This window comes from Arachis stenosperma, chromosome 5 (genome assembly GCF_014773155.1).
Source record: "Arachis stenosperma cultivar V10309 chromosome 5, arast.V10309.gnm1.PFL2, whole genome shotgun sequence".
NCBI lineage: Eukaryota > Viridiplantae > Streptophyta > Magnoliopsida > Fabales > Fabaceae > Arachis > Arachis stenosperma.
In genome coordinates this window covers 13,581,378-13,594,539 of record NC_080381.1, presented here as the reverse complement: position 1 = coordinate 13,594,539, position 13,162 = coordinate 13,581,378, and the positions used below count along the sequence as shown (strand labels likewise).

The 13,162-nt window shown below is 37.6% G+C and overlaps 1 protein-coding gene across 2 annotated transcripts; it reads left to right on the top strand.

The window, feature by feature from the left end:
* The first annotated feature begins 4,765 nt into the window (after positions 1 to 4,765).
* Positions 4,766 to 12,274, top strand: LOC130982611 (zinc finger CCCH domain-containing protein 44). 2 transcript variants are annotated; one of them, XM_057906653.1, is made up of 11 exons: positions 4,766 to 4,997; positions 5,136 to 5,491; positions 5,746 to 5,825; positions 6,142 to 6,329; positions 6,542 to 7,466; positions 7,560 to 7,687; positions 7,824 to 7,883; positions 7,969 to 8,019; positions 8,887 to 8,957; positions 9,498 to 9,652; positions 9,740 to 12,274. In XM_057906653.1, exons 2-11 carry the CDS (start codon positions 5,136 to 5,138, stop codon positions 11,938 to 11,940), a joined length of 4,215 nt encoding a protein of 1,404 aa, XP_057762636.1. In that variant the 5' UTR covers positions 4,766 to 4,997; the 3' UTR covers positions 11,941 to 12,274. The 2 variants fall into 2 exon arrangements, with proteins under 2 accessions (XP_057762636.1, XP_057762635.1); XM_057906652.1 differs by having other exon boundaries at positions 4,766 to 5,491.
* The last annotated feature ends 888 nt before the right edge of the window (positions 12,275 to 13,162 follow it).

Genomic DNA, 13,162 nt, shown 5'->3' with positions numbered 1-13,162 from the left:
ATTCCAAGTCGTTCAAACCAGGCTCTTGGAGATTGTTTTAATCCATAGAGAGATTTCTTTAGTTTGCACACTTTATTCCTCCCTAGTTCAGCCTCAAATCCAAGTGAAAGTTTCATGAACACCTCTTCCTCTAACTCCCCATTCAGGAAAGTATTCTTTATATCCAATTCATGTAAAGGCCAATTGTAATTCACCGCAAGAGATAAGAGAATCTGCATAGAGCTGAGTTTGGCAACTGGAGCAAAAGTCTCTCGATAGTCTACTCCATAGGTTTGTTTATATACCCTAGCTACTAACCTAACCGTATACCTCTCTATGCTTCCATCAACATTGCACTTAATGGTAAAAACTCACCTGCAACCAACCAATTTTGTATTTTGTGGCAGATCTACAATCTCCCAAGTTTCATTCTTCTTGAGTGCATGCCACTCTTCCATCACTGCTAATTTTCAGTTGGGATCATCTAGTGCTTCCTCTATGTTCCTAGGCTCAAACAGATTTGTAATTTTAGAAGTAAAAGCTGGATGTTTTTGAGAGAGATTTTGGTAAGAAACATAATTGGAAATAGGATGGTTGGTGCTGGTTTTGAGTACCTTTTTGGTGCAGGTTCTGGTTTCTTTCCTAAGGGCTATTGGCAAGTTATTATTAGAAGTGACAATTTCAGATTTACCTGGAAGTTCCTAAAGTACTACAGTTGGGCTGTCTTCCGGGTTTTCAGATTGGGTTGGTGCAGAGATAACGGACTGGTCTCTAGTCTTCTTGGGATATTTCCGAACATAACACCGAAGCTCCTTTTCTGATTGTGGTATTTCTTTTCCTGTTTGGATTCCAACTAATTCTGGCACAATTTCAGAATTGGTTTCCAAATTTTATTTTGCAATTGTTTCAGAATTTACTTGATTAGTAAAAGTTGTATCCTCAATATGTAAGATAGGAGTGGGTAAAGGTTCATTCAAAAAATTTTCTTCCTTTAGACTCTCTCGCTGAAGAGAATTTTTCTTAAAAAAATGTTTCATGTTCCAAAAAAGTAACATCCATGCTCACATGAAATTTCTTGGTATGTGGATTGAAATATTTATAACCCTTTTGACTTGGGAAATAGCCAATAAAAATGCATTTTTCTACCCTTGGATCAAGTTTACTTCGATATGAAGGTGTATGTAAAAACACAGTGCAACCAAAAACTTTTAAAGGTAAATCAGAATGCAACCTACATGCTGAATTTTTTTTAAAGTATCCAATGGTGTGCAGTAATTTAACACACGTGTAAGCATTCAATTTATGAGATAGGCTGCTGTTAGAATAGCATCTCCCCATAAATACTTTGGAACATTATCTTCAAACATAATGGCACGTGCTACTTCAAAAAGATGTTTATTCTTCCTTTCAGTAATGCCATTTTGTTAGGGTGTATTGGGCATGTAGATTGATGTTGAATACCTTTCTTTTGAAGAAATTCACCAAGATTTTTATTAAAGTATTCAGTGCCATTATCACTTCTTAATATTGAAATTTTTGTGCCAAATTGTGTTTCTACCATTGTTGAAAAATACTGAAAATTTTTAGAAACCTCAAATTTTTCATGCATGAGATAGATCCAACATAGTCGTGTGTGGTCATCGATAAAAGTTACAAACCATTTTTTTCCAAATTGAGTTGTTATTTTCGATGGACCCCATACATCACTATGAATCAAGTGAAAAGGTTTAGATGCATGATAAGGTTGAGAGTAATAAGGAACTCTATGACTCTTTGAACGAATACAACTTTCACATTTAAGTAAGGAAGAATCAATATTCTTAAACAAACTTGGAAACAAATGTTTGAGATATGGAAAACTAGGGTGTCCCGATCTATTGTGCCAGAGCATTATTTGGTCCTTTATAGGCATAGAACTTATACCACTAAATCCTTGAGCTATTGTATCCTCTGAGATATCCTCAAAATGATAAAACCCATCCATCATCTTAGCACTGCTAATCATCTTCCCCGAGGTCCAGTCCTGAAAAATACCATGAGTGTCAAAGAATGTCACAGCACAATTGGAATCCTTGCAGATTTTACTAATAGAAAGAAGATTATAAGAAAGCTTTGGTACATGTAGAACATTTTTTAGGTCAATATTTTTGGACAGTTTATTGTACCTTTTCTAGCAATAGATGAAAACTACCATCAACAACTCTAATTTTCTCATTTTCAAAGCAAGGAGAATAAGTTTTAAATAAATGGGAGAGGCTGGTCATATGATCAGATGCACCTGAATCGACAATCCATGGTGCATTCAAGTTTGAAGTGCAGTTAATGGACATAGGAATACTAAAATTACTTTTATTTGAGCCAAAGAACCACTAGGAGTACTAGACATAGAATTGAAATTTAATAGCCTTATGAGCTGCTCAACCTGTTCCTTACTCAATGATGATTTTTTAGCCTAATGAGCAGTTGGGTAGAGCGTATTTTGGGACCAAGTTTGCTGCCTTTAAGATGTGTTGGTTTTCCATGAATCTTTTAGCAGGTTTTTCGGGTGTGACGAGGTTTATTGCAGTGGTCACACCAAAGATTGGAGGGATGTTTATGATTTGATGAACTTTTAAGTGCAACAGGTGCCACTAAGAGTGTATTAAACTCCAAAAAAATCGGTTCAGTCTTGCCTTTTTTCATCATCACAGCTCTATGAGTTTTCTCTCTTCTAACTTTAGCAAATACTTCTCCAATTGAGGGTAGGATTGCTCTTCCAGTAATTCTGCCACGAACTTCATCTAGCTCCACGTTGAGGTCTGCAAGAAATTGGAATATTCTCCCTTCTTTTACTGTTTGTTGGTGGTGTTTGGCATCAGCGGCTAAATTCCACTTGTAGTTATTGAAGTGGTCAAGATCCTGCCACACCCGCTTCAATGTGTGAAAATATTTGGTGACTTTATCACTCCCTTATTGAATTCTCTAGCTTTTAGAGTAAGTTCATAAATTTGAGATTTATTCCCAAGATCAGAGTACATCTCCTTGACACTATCCCATAATTCTTTGGCAGTGGTATAGTACATGTAGTTATTGCTGATATCCTCCTCCATTGAGTTCACCAACCATGTCATCACCATAGAATTTTCGGTATCCCACACATTATATTGCGGATCAGTGATGTTAGGCTGGCTTCGCTCACCGATAAGATATCCAATCTTCCCTCTTTCACGGATATACATCTAAACTGATTGAGACCACCTAAGGTAGTACCATTGAGTCGAAATGTGGTGATCTGAACTGAATGGGAGTCACCACCAACTAGTACCCATTGCTCAGATTTAAAATCTGATGGAGTAGGAGTGGTGTTCTCCTTCTGTTCAGGATTAATGACTGAGGAACTGTCAGCCATAGCTATAAATCAGAGGCATAGTGCAGAGATCCTGCTCTGATACCAAGTTGAAGTGTTTGAATATGTTATATTATCAAATGTACAAGGAATTAGCCTCTTTATAGAGGAATTACAGAAATAGAAATAACTAGAAAATAGGAAAGAAGGGAAAAATACTAATCTAAAATAAAAGAAAGATTTCTAATCATAAAATTCCTAAAATTAAGCCAAACTAAAAAGAAAAAATTTATAATTAATTCTATTTACATAAAAAATTCATGAAAGGAATTAGAAATTTGATTTTGATTTGATCTAGCCAACACTTATCTTATCAGCAATAAGAGGGTACACTAAACGAGTGCCACATCAGCGAACTTTAACCACTTTAGCGTATGAGATGACGGAAGGACTAACCCGATCAAATTAGTTATTTTTCGGGGGCAAATTTAATTAATTTTATCTTTCGAAAAAAAAAATGGAAATCGATATATATTAAAAAAATCTAAGTATCTAAATTTTAAAAAAATCAAAGACTTAAATATATTATTTTAATTTAATTTATCATCAAATTTCAAATTGTAACACAGTATCATTTGCAGTTCTGCACAGAGCCCGTTACCATAAATTTTAATTTATTTCCTCATTGTCGGATTTTTTCACATTCCAAGCTTGTCAAATATGCCTTGGTGGCTTGGTCCATCTACAGGGAACTGATCTGCATCACACACACCTGGCCAAACTATAACTCTGGCTCGGCTAACCCAACAAAACGGCTAGGCTAACAGCTAATTCCCAGCCTTTAATTACAAGCGGACACCGGCAACAGTACACTTCTCAAGTTCAACTGCTCCACCCGGTGGACACCTACCGTAAACTCCTGCTCTTGGTGTACACTCAAAAGAACTTCCCAGGATCTTGGCCATTCACATTAATTTATATTATATCTAGGTGGCTCAACATGACGGAAAATCACGTTCCGCTCCCTAGGCGTGAACATCTTATGATATGATTGGGGAACTGTTGAATAATCCAACAGAAGAAAGGAAAAGAAATGAAGCAGGGGTTGGATCATGTTTCGGGCGTTGAAAGAAACAGGGAAGTGGGTCCCCACAGTGTGTGGCATTTCCTGGGCACCCCGAACCACGTGGTGCTCGAGAAACACATAATGGAGTTTCACTCGAAAGGAGAAAAAAAAGAAGAAGTAAAAATAAATAAGTGTCGTCGCGTTTTTGTGATTCATTCCAAATTCTCATTTCCCACACACACAGATGAAAAAGCAAAATAAGATTAATTAAATGTTGCCAGAAAAGGCTACAGCAAAAAAGAAAATAAAAGAAAATAAAATAAAAAACAACCACGGGTGAGAGTAGTAGAAAAAAGAACAGTAGTAATATAGGGTGGGAGCTTGGCACATTCAACAAATACGCAGCGAGAGAGAGAGAGAGAGAGTTCTCTTACTACTATTGCGACTACTACTCACTTTCTCTCTCTAGATTTGGTTGGGTATTTGACACGAAAATTAAATTAGGAACGAAACAAACAATGCCTTGTTACATCTGCACCTAGTCCAATCCAATTCTATGTGCCCACTCACCTCACCAGACCGACCAAGCCCCAATTCCTCTCAATCCCAATCTCAATCCTAGCTAGGGTTTCTCTCTTTTCTTTTCTTTTTTTTTTTCTCTCTCTTTCTTTTTACCTCATGTTCCTTGATTCCTGATTCCCTCCCTCTTTCTATTTTCTATCTTTTTGGTTCGATTCGTTTTTTATTTTTACTTTTTTTTTTGAGATGGAGCAACAACAGCTTCAGCAGAGTGGAGCTGCCACCGCCGGAGCAGCACCGCCGGTGGAGGGAGCTAGGGATTTGGGAGATTCGCAGCTCGTTGGAGTTCCCGCTGCGGTTGCCGGCGATGTTGTCATGGCGGAGAGGGACGGCGGCGGGAGTGTTCCCAATCTGGAGGTGGCCGTCGGGGACGGCGGCGCCACGGCGGTTAAGAGGAAGCGGGGCCGTCCGGCGAAGGGTGCTCCGAGGGCGTCGGCGGCGGGAGTGGCCGCGAGGCTGCAGCAGAAGAAGGAGGAAGAGGAAGAGGAGGATGTTTGCTTCATATGCTTCGATGGTGGAAGCTTAGTTCTTTGTGATCGCCGGTGAGTAATCTTGTTGGTTTCCGATTCTCTGGGAAACTTGAACCTTTCTAAGTTGGGCACTTGGCAAAATTTCAGTTCATGGGTTATTGAACTCCATTTTGGCTTTTAGCTTGCAGCTATGGATCATGCATTATTCAGCTGTAATGATTGGTTTCACCGTTTCAGCATTTAATCATTTATTTCTCTCTCTCTCTCTCTCTCTGTGTGTGTCTATTTCCTTTCTTTTTTAAATAAAAAAATTTCCCTTTTTTTAGGGGTTGTCCTAAAGCATATCATCCCGCGTGTATTAAGCGAGACGAGGCCTTCTTCCGTTCAAAGGCCAAATGGAATTGCGGTATGTAGCTTCTTTAACTACCTTGACACTTGTTTTTGGAATGTAATTAAATTCATATGCACGTGTCGTTTTTTGGTGTTTATACTTCGGAATTTCTGAGTAATGTGTTGGATTATGCAGAATCAAATCAATATATTCCAACGCTATCATTAAGTTAATTTTTCGGTTCTTAGACGTCTAGTTCTTGAATTTGTCGATTGAGTGCACACTCGGCATTTTTTAAAACAGTCTCCGTTCTGTTTCTGACTATAATATTTTAGTATGTATTAAATGGTGTGTCTTTCCTTTAATAAACGTTCGTTTTCGTGATGCTCAGGTTGGCATATATGTAGCTTTTGTCAGAAGGCCTCCCAATTTTTGTGCTATACTTGTACATATTCGGTGTGCAAGAGTTGTACAAAATATGCTGATTTTGTGTGTGTCAGAGAAAATAAAGGTTTGTGCGGAATATGCATGAGAACTATAATGCTGATTGAAAACAATGGCCAGGGAAATACGGAGAAGGTATGCTAGACTTTCTTATCTATGTGGATACACGAAAGTACTACTCCCAGCTTCCCCCACAATCCCTCTTCTATGTGCCTGTGACTCTGAGAGAGAGAAGAAAAAAAAAGAAAGAGAGGGGGGGGGGGGGGGGGTACTTGAAGTTGAGTTGATGATACATGACATCTGGATTTTCTAATTTTTATTTTTCTCTCCTTGTACAACTTTTACAGTGTGAAGTGGATTTTGATGACAAAACCAGCTGGGAATATCTTTTCAAGGTGTATTGGATGTTTTTGAAAGGGAAGATATCTTTAACATTTGATGAGCTCCTTCGAGCTAAAAACCCCTGGACAGGTGTTTCTCCATTGGGTGGTAAGGTTGAATGTCCCCGTGAAATTTATAATACTAAGGATGACAAAGGTTCTGGTTCAGAGAACTCCTGTATTGACATAGAATCAAATAATTTGAAAAACAAGAAATCTAGGAGACAGCCAATGCTTCATAGCAATGGGGTTGGCTCCGATATGATAACTTCAGCCGGTGACAACTGTGTGCCTTTGCCTGAATGCTCAAATTGGGCATCAAAGGAGCTTCTAGAGTTTGTTGCACATATGAAAAGTGGTGATACATCTCGCCTGTCTCAATTTGATGTCCAGGGTCTCTTGTTAGAGTATGTGAAGAAGAACAATCTTCGAGACCCCCAGCAGAAATGCCAAATTGTTTGTGATCATAGACTACTAAAATTGTTTGGAAGAGCACGTGTTGGTCACATTGAAATGTTAAAGCTCCTTGAACCCCACTTTCTTACAAAAGAGAATGGCCCTGCAGAAGATACACTTAGAGCAGGAGTCACGAACACTGTTGCTAGCGAAGGGGAGGCAAAAGACAATTGCAATAAGCAGTTGATGTTAGTTGATGATAAGGAATGTAAAACAGATAAAAAAGATGATGTGCATTTGCCACAAAATAATCCAGATGTGTATGCTGCAATAAATGCTCACAACATTAACTTGATCTACTTGCGGCGAAGTCTTTTGGAAAATCTAACTGAAGATGCTGAAAGTGTTCGTGACAAGGTTGTTGGTTCATTTGTGCGGATAAGGATCACTAGTAGTGACAAAAAACAAGAGATGTATAGGCTTGTGCAAGTTGTAGGTATATGAATCTCACAAATTCAATACTTGGTAAATTCCACTTCTTATGAGTTGCACGTGATATCAATTTCGTGTGGCACAACCATTTATGCAGGTACAAGTAAGGCTGCTGAGCCTTACAAAATTGGAACAAGAACAACTGATATGATGCTTGAGATTTTAAACTTAAATAGGAAGGAGGCCATATCAATAGATGAGATTTCAAATCAGGAGTTCTCTGAGGTTTGTGTGATATGCGGTTAATGTGTTGATCCTTATTCCTGTTACTGTTACCTTTGAGGAATCTCTAGACTGAGTTGAAGAGTTAGTTTCTTGAAAGAGTGCTTCCTAATGGTTAATGTGTTGATACTTTGTCCAGGATGAATGCAAGCGCTTGCGTCAAAGTATAAAATATGGGCTTTCCAATAGATTGACTGTGGTTAGTGTGTATATTATTTTCTCAACTTCCATAATATTGTTGCATATTGTGTTAGTTTGTGATAACATTTTTGTGTTGGTTGTAGGGTGAGATCATGGACAAAGCATTGACATTTCAAGCAATGAGAGTTAATGATGTAAATTCCTTTCCTCATTTTTTTTTCATTTTAGATTATATAGTATAGAAAAAGGTCATGCTCCTTTTATTATATCCGTAAATCTAAAGTATCGCGTCGAACATGTATAGTGTATTAGGGTACTAAATGTGTCACTCAGCTAATTTGCATTCACTTCTTAATGGATTGTTTGAATGGCATGCATTTTACGGGCACATTTGTTTTTTGTTTTCAAAACTCATTTGGAAAAAGGGTCGTGTCAAAAGAGGAAACATTCAAAATGGCCCCTATCAATTTTTGCTTTAAACAAATTAGTCCCTAATAAAGAAATTGATAATGTAATTCCCTGTTAATGTTTTTTAAAGTAGTCCCGAATAAAATAAAAGGACTAGTATTTCATCTTTTAAAACTATTTCTTTAAAAAAAGTTAAGGAGTAATTTGTCTTTTTATTATATTAGGGATAAATATGCCTAATATTTAAAAAACTAAGGACTAGTTTGTCAATTTTATTTATTCTATAATTGATCTTGTAAAAATTTTGAGGATCACTTCGGGGTTTTATTTTATAAAGAAAATGCAATATATAGTTTTTGACTTTTTTCTGTTTAGAAAACAGATTTTTATTTTTATTTGTATTTGTTAGAAAAAGCTGAAACAAGCGCTCTACATGTTACTTGGTATTTGCTAACTGTGATAAATCTGTGAATTGGATGTAATCTACCAGTCAAAACAGCAATGCTCCTATCCTGATAGTTTTTCCCCCTTATTTTTTTTTATCCTATTAGATGTATTCAAAGCTATTCATTATTTAATGTTAGATGTTTAAAATTTGATTATGCGTTTAGTTGGCCAGAAGTTTTAACTATTGTGCTTCTTTCTTGATATAGTTGCTGGAAGCTGAGATACTGCGGCTTACTCATCTTCGTGATAGAGCAAGTGAAAAAGGGCATAGAAAAGAATATCCTTAACAATTTTTAGTTTACTCTCTCTCCTATTCATTCTTCTCCCAAAACACTTAACTGTGGGTGCTGAATGATACACAGTTTGGTTCTAAAACTTCTTATCATGCATAGGTGAAATATCTTCTTATTAATACAAGACGAGTTTATAGGGTTAAACAATTAAGCATGCCAATGAAGGCTACAATATTGGGAAAGCATATAAAACTATATGTTAAAAATATAATGTATTTTTCTTTATTATTTTTTATTTCTTTCTTTTCATGTGCATCTATATATTTTGTTGTGGAAATTCATTGTTATTTACTTTGTTGTCTTCTACATTTATTATCTATTTAATGTAAAAATGAATTTGCAGTCTTCACATGTGATGTTTTTGGTTTTCGCATGAATTTGCATGCATTCATGAAATATTTGTGAACTATGTAGAGTTTTTTACGAATATGTTGCGTATGGAATGGAAGTGGTGGTTTATCCTCTATGCTTATTATTCATGTGTGAGATACATCATACATGGTTGAGCCTTGACCAAACTGCACGCTCAGAGAATGTGTGGAGAAGTTACAGCTACTAAACACACCAGAGGAACGACAGCGCAGGATGCGTGAAATTCCAGAGGTACACTCTGACCCAAATCTGGATTTGATGTTCGAGTCTGATGAAGATGCGGGAGAGTCAGATGAAAGGAAGCAAGGTAAACATCCATTTTCTTTATTAACCTTTGTTTTCATGCTGTCCAGATAATGCTTTTCTCATGGTAACTATGGCAATATTTATGTAGATGGCAATATATGGTCAAAGTATCCTGGTTTTGACAGAAAAGAGAAGGAGCCCACTTTGCCTAAAAGTTGTGATAGTGTCTTGAATGATGATGGATGCAGAACACAAGATTTTTCTGCTGCTGCCCGTGAACAGAATGGCAATGCCTGCGTGACAAAAAGTCAGATAAAACCTAATGATAGAGTGTTTGATGATGACCCTAATGTAGTTGTGAAATCAGAACCATCTGGTGTTGCGTTGGACATTTCATCGTCTCCTCAATCTGTAGGGGTAGAACAGTCATTCAATGATTTTGTGAATGATAAATCATGGCATTATCAGGACCCAACTGGGAAGGTTCAAGGACCTTTTTCCATGTTGCAACTGTTTAAGTGGAATGCAAGTGGAGGTTTCCCTCCTAATCTCAGGATATGGAGGATAAATGAAAAACAAGATAGCTCTATATTGTTAACCGATGCCCTAAGTGGGAAGTGTTCCAAAAATGTGTCAATGCCATATTTCAGCCAACTGCTGTCTTTGGGGATCAGTGGTACAGTGGATACCAAAGAGGATAGTAAAGATTATAGTCAGGATGGTTGCAGCACTGCAGCAAGGAATGAAACTCATTCAGACAACCAAATTAATGAGCAGAACAGGGAGCTAAAGGTGGATGATACTCGTACCCAGTCTGATGGTAAAGATGAATCTGTTAGGAGCAATGGATGGCAGGAACAGCCCCATGCATACCATCCACAACCTTCAGTGGCCATTTCTGAGAATATGAAGGAGAATTCTGATAAATTAAATGAAGGTAATCGGATTGGGGGAAACTCTGCAGATAAAGGGAATCCTGGTTTGAACAGGACTTCTGATGGTCAGAGTAACAGTGGGCAGAGTTACCAGAAGCAATCATACAGTGAAGATAATTCAGGGCAATCTTCTGAACAGAACTGGAGAGGCCCTCGTGTTAACAATTCTTCCAATTGTGTGGTTACCACATCAGCTGAAGTTTTGGTTACAAAGACATCACCACCTAAGCTAGGATTTGATTTACATAGTTCTCCATCCCATCCTGACCAGAACTGGATAGGCCCTCATGTAAATACTTCTTCTGATTGTGTGGTTCCCACATCAGCTGAAGTTTCTGTGCCAAAGACATCACCACCTAAGCTAGGATTTGATTTGCATATTCCTCCATCACAGCTTGAACAAGACTGGAGAGACCCTCATGTAAATACTAATTCCAATTGTGTGGTTACTACATCAGCTGAAGTTTCTGTGACAAAGATATCACCACTTAAGCTAGGATTTGATTTGCATAGTCCCCCATCCCATCCTTCGTGGCAAGCATTCATCGGTGAGACCACTGACTTTAGCTCATTAGTTGACGTTGATGAATCAGTCTCAGATCTGTTAGCTGAGGTGGAAGCAATGGAATCACTTGGTGGTGGTGGTGGTGGTGGCGGCGGTGGCTTGGAATCTCCCACTTCAATCATGAAATGTGGTGAGGAATTGACTGACAGTTCTAAAAATGATTGCCTCAGTTTTGCAGACGGGCTTAGCCCAGTACTTGATGCAGGTAAAGGTGATGCACTTAGCTCCACTGGTGATTTGCACTTGCAATCTCAGTCAACAGCAGCAGAGGAACCATTGCGGCAAGCAGATATACATCATCATCATCATCATCAGAGAGTATCTGGGGAACATTCTTCAAGGAGTTCTGAAGTTAAGGTGGGTGCAAAGAGCATTAGTGTTTCAGGTTATCAATGGGAATCAGGCTCAGAAAATTCAACCATTGGTCCATCGACTGCAACCTGGAGCATTGCTACAGACCCCACTTGGAGAGTCGGGTCAGAGAATACAAACTTGGGATGGAGTGGAATGGATAGAGGAAATGTGAACATTGGCTGGGGAGTGGGGCAGTCAGCTGTGCAGGAGAACAGGAGCACAAGTTCATACACTCCTACAGTTTCTCCAAGCTTTGGCGGAAGTCAAGCAAGATATGGCAGCGATCGACCTTCTGTGCCTAGAGATCGGGGTTTTCATGGTCATGGTAGAGAATCAGCTGTTGCTAGAGGCAGAACTGCGTGGAACCGGCAAACTTCATTTGGTGTTGGAAACGGAGGCTCACACAGGCCTCTGCCCAAAGGGCAACGAGTCTGTAAATTTTATGAAAGTGGGCGCTGTAAGAAGGGGGCATCCTGTGATTACTTCCACCCATGATTTTGGGTTCCACTAGGCACTAGCATTGGTCACATTTGATTTTTGTAATCCTTAACACATCTGGAAGTTGTCTATTTCCAATTGTTGTAATTTAACCTGACAGTAATAGTCAAGTGGCATAATTTTTTTATAAGAAACTACTGTAGCATATCTGAGGTTGGTGATTTCCCACTAATATCTCGTGTATCCTATTGTTAATTTTACAACTCTTTTCTATGTTAGTTGTGATTCATTCTTTAGGACAGTAATTTTTTTTTTCGGGTAATGAAAATGAAAAATTTTATTATCCAATTCGTTCAATGGCTTGCTGGAGCTGAGAAGCAAAAAATGTAAATCTAAGGTATAAGCTTTTATTAATTGATTTCATATTTCCAAATATCCGGTGGCACTTCTTATTTTATTCAGTTATCATGTGTGTGGTGTTAATGACATGCATATTTAACTTTGTCTTGATCTCTCTCTTGTTATCATTTCAAATTAGATTCTAATTGTACTGCTTGCAGAGCCTAGTGCTTGAGATCACATGGTCTGGATTTGTATCTATGAGGAGAACAAGGCAATGAGAAGGACAGAATGATTACTTGAAGAGGTACTCATCCCTATGTCTTCCATCCAATAAGGTTGTGTTTGGGCATTAATCATATGAATCATATAGCTAATAGGTGTTGATACATTTGTGAATGTTTTCCTTGAATGCTATTTTCATTGGCCAAGGATTGTTGATGTCATCATTAGACATAAGCGATATTAAAGGAAAATTACCTTATTATTATATTATAATCACCTTGTCTTATATTGTAATCACCTGTAAGAATTGCAATGTGAATATTCTCAACCATTAAAGAGCAGTCGTAAAGTTTGGTATGCTACACTGGTGTCCAAGAGTCAGGATGTTCTTACCGCATTGTTTAAGGAAGTAGGAATCCCAAGACGAGTAAAAAGGAAGTAGGAATTCAAAGTGTTGATTTCCAATGAATATATTAAGGCTAATTATATCATGTATTTTGTATTTATATATAATTTCCAATGAATATATTAAGGCTAATGTCTATTATGACTATGAAAGCAACCAAATTTTTATCTCAAACAAAAAATAGACACGTGTCATAATTTTGTATTTATATATAAATTTTAGTATCTAACTGAACTAATTTGAACAATAAAATTAATTTTGAATGTTAAATATCAATAATTTATTTTTGCCAAAATGAAATTCTTTTTA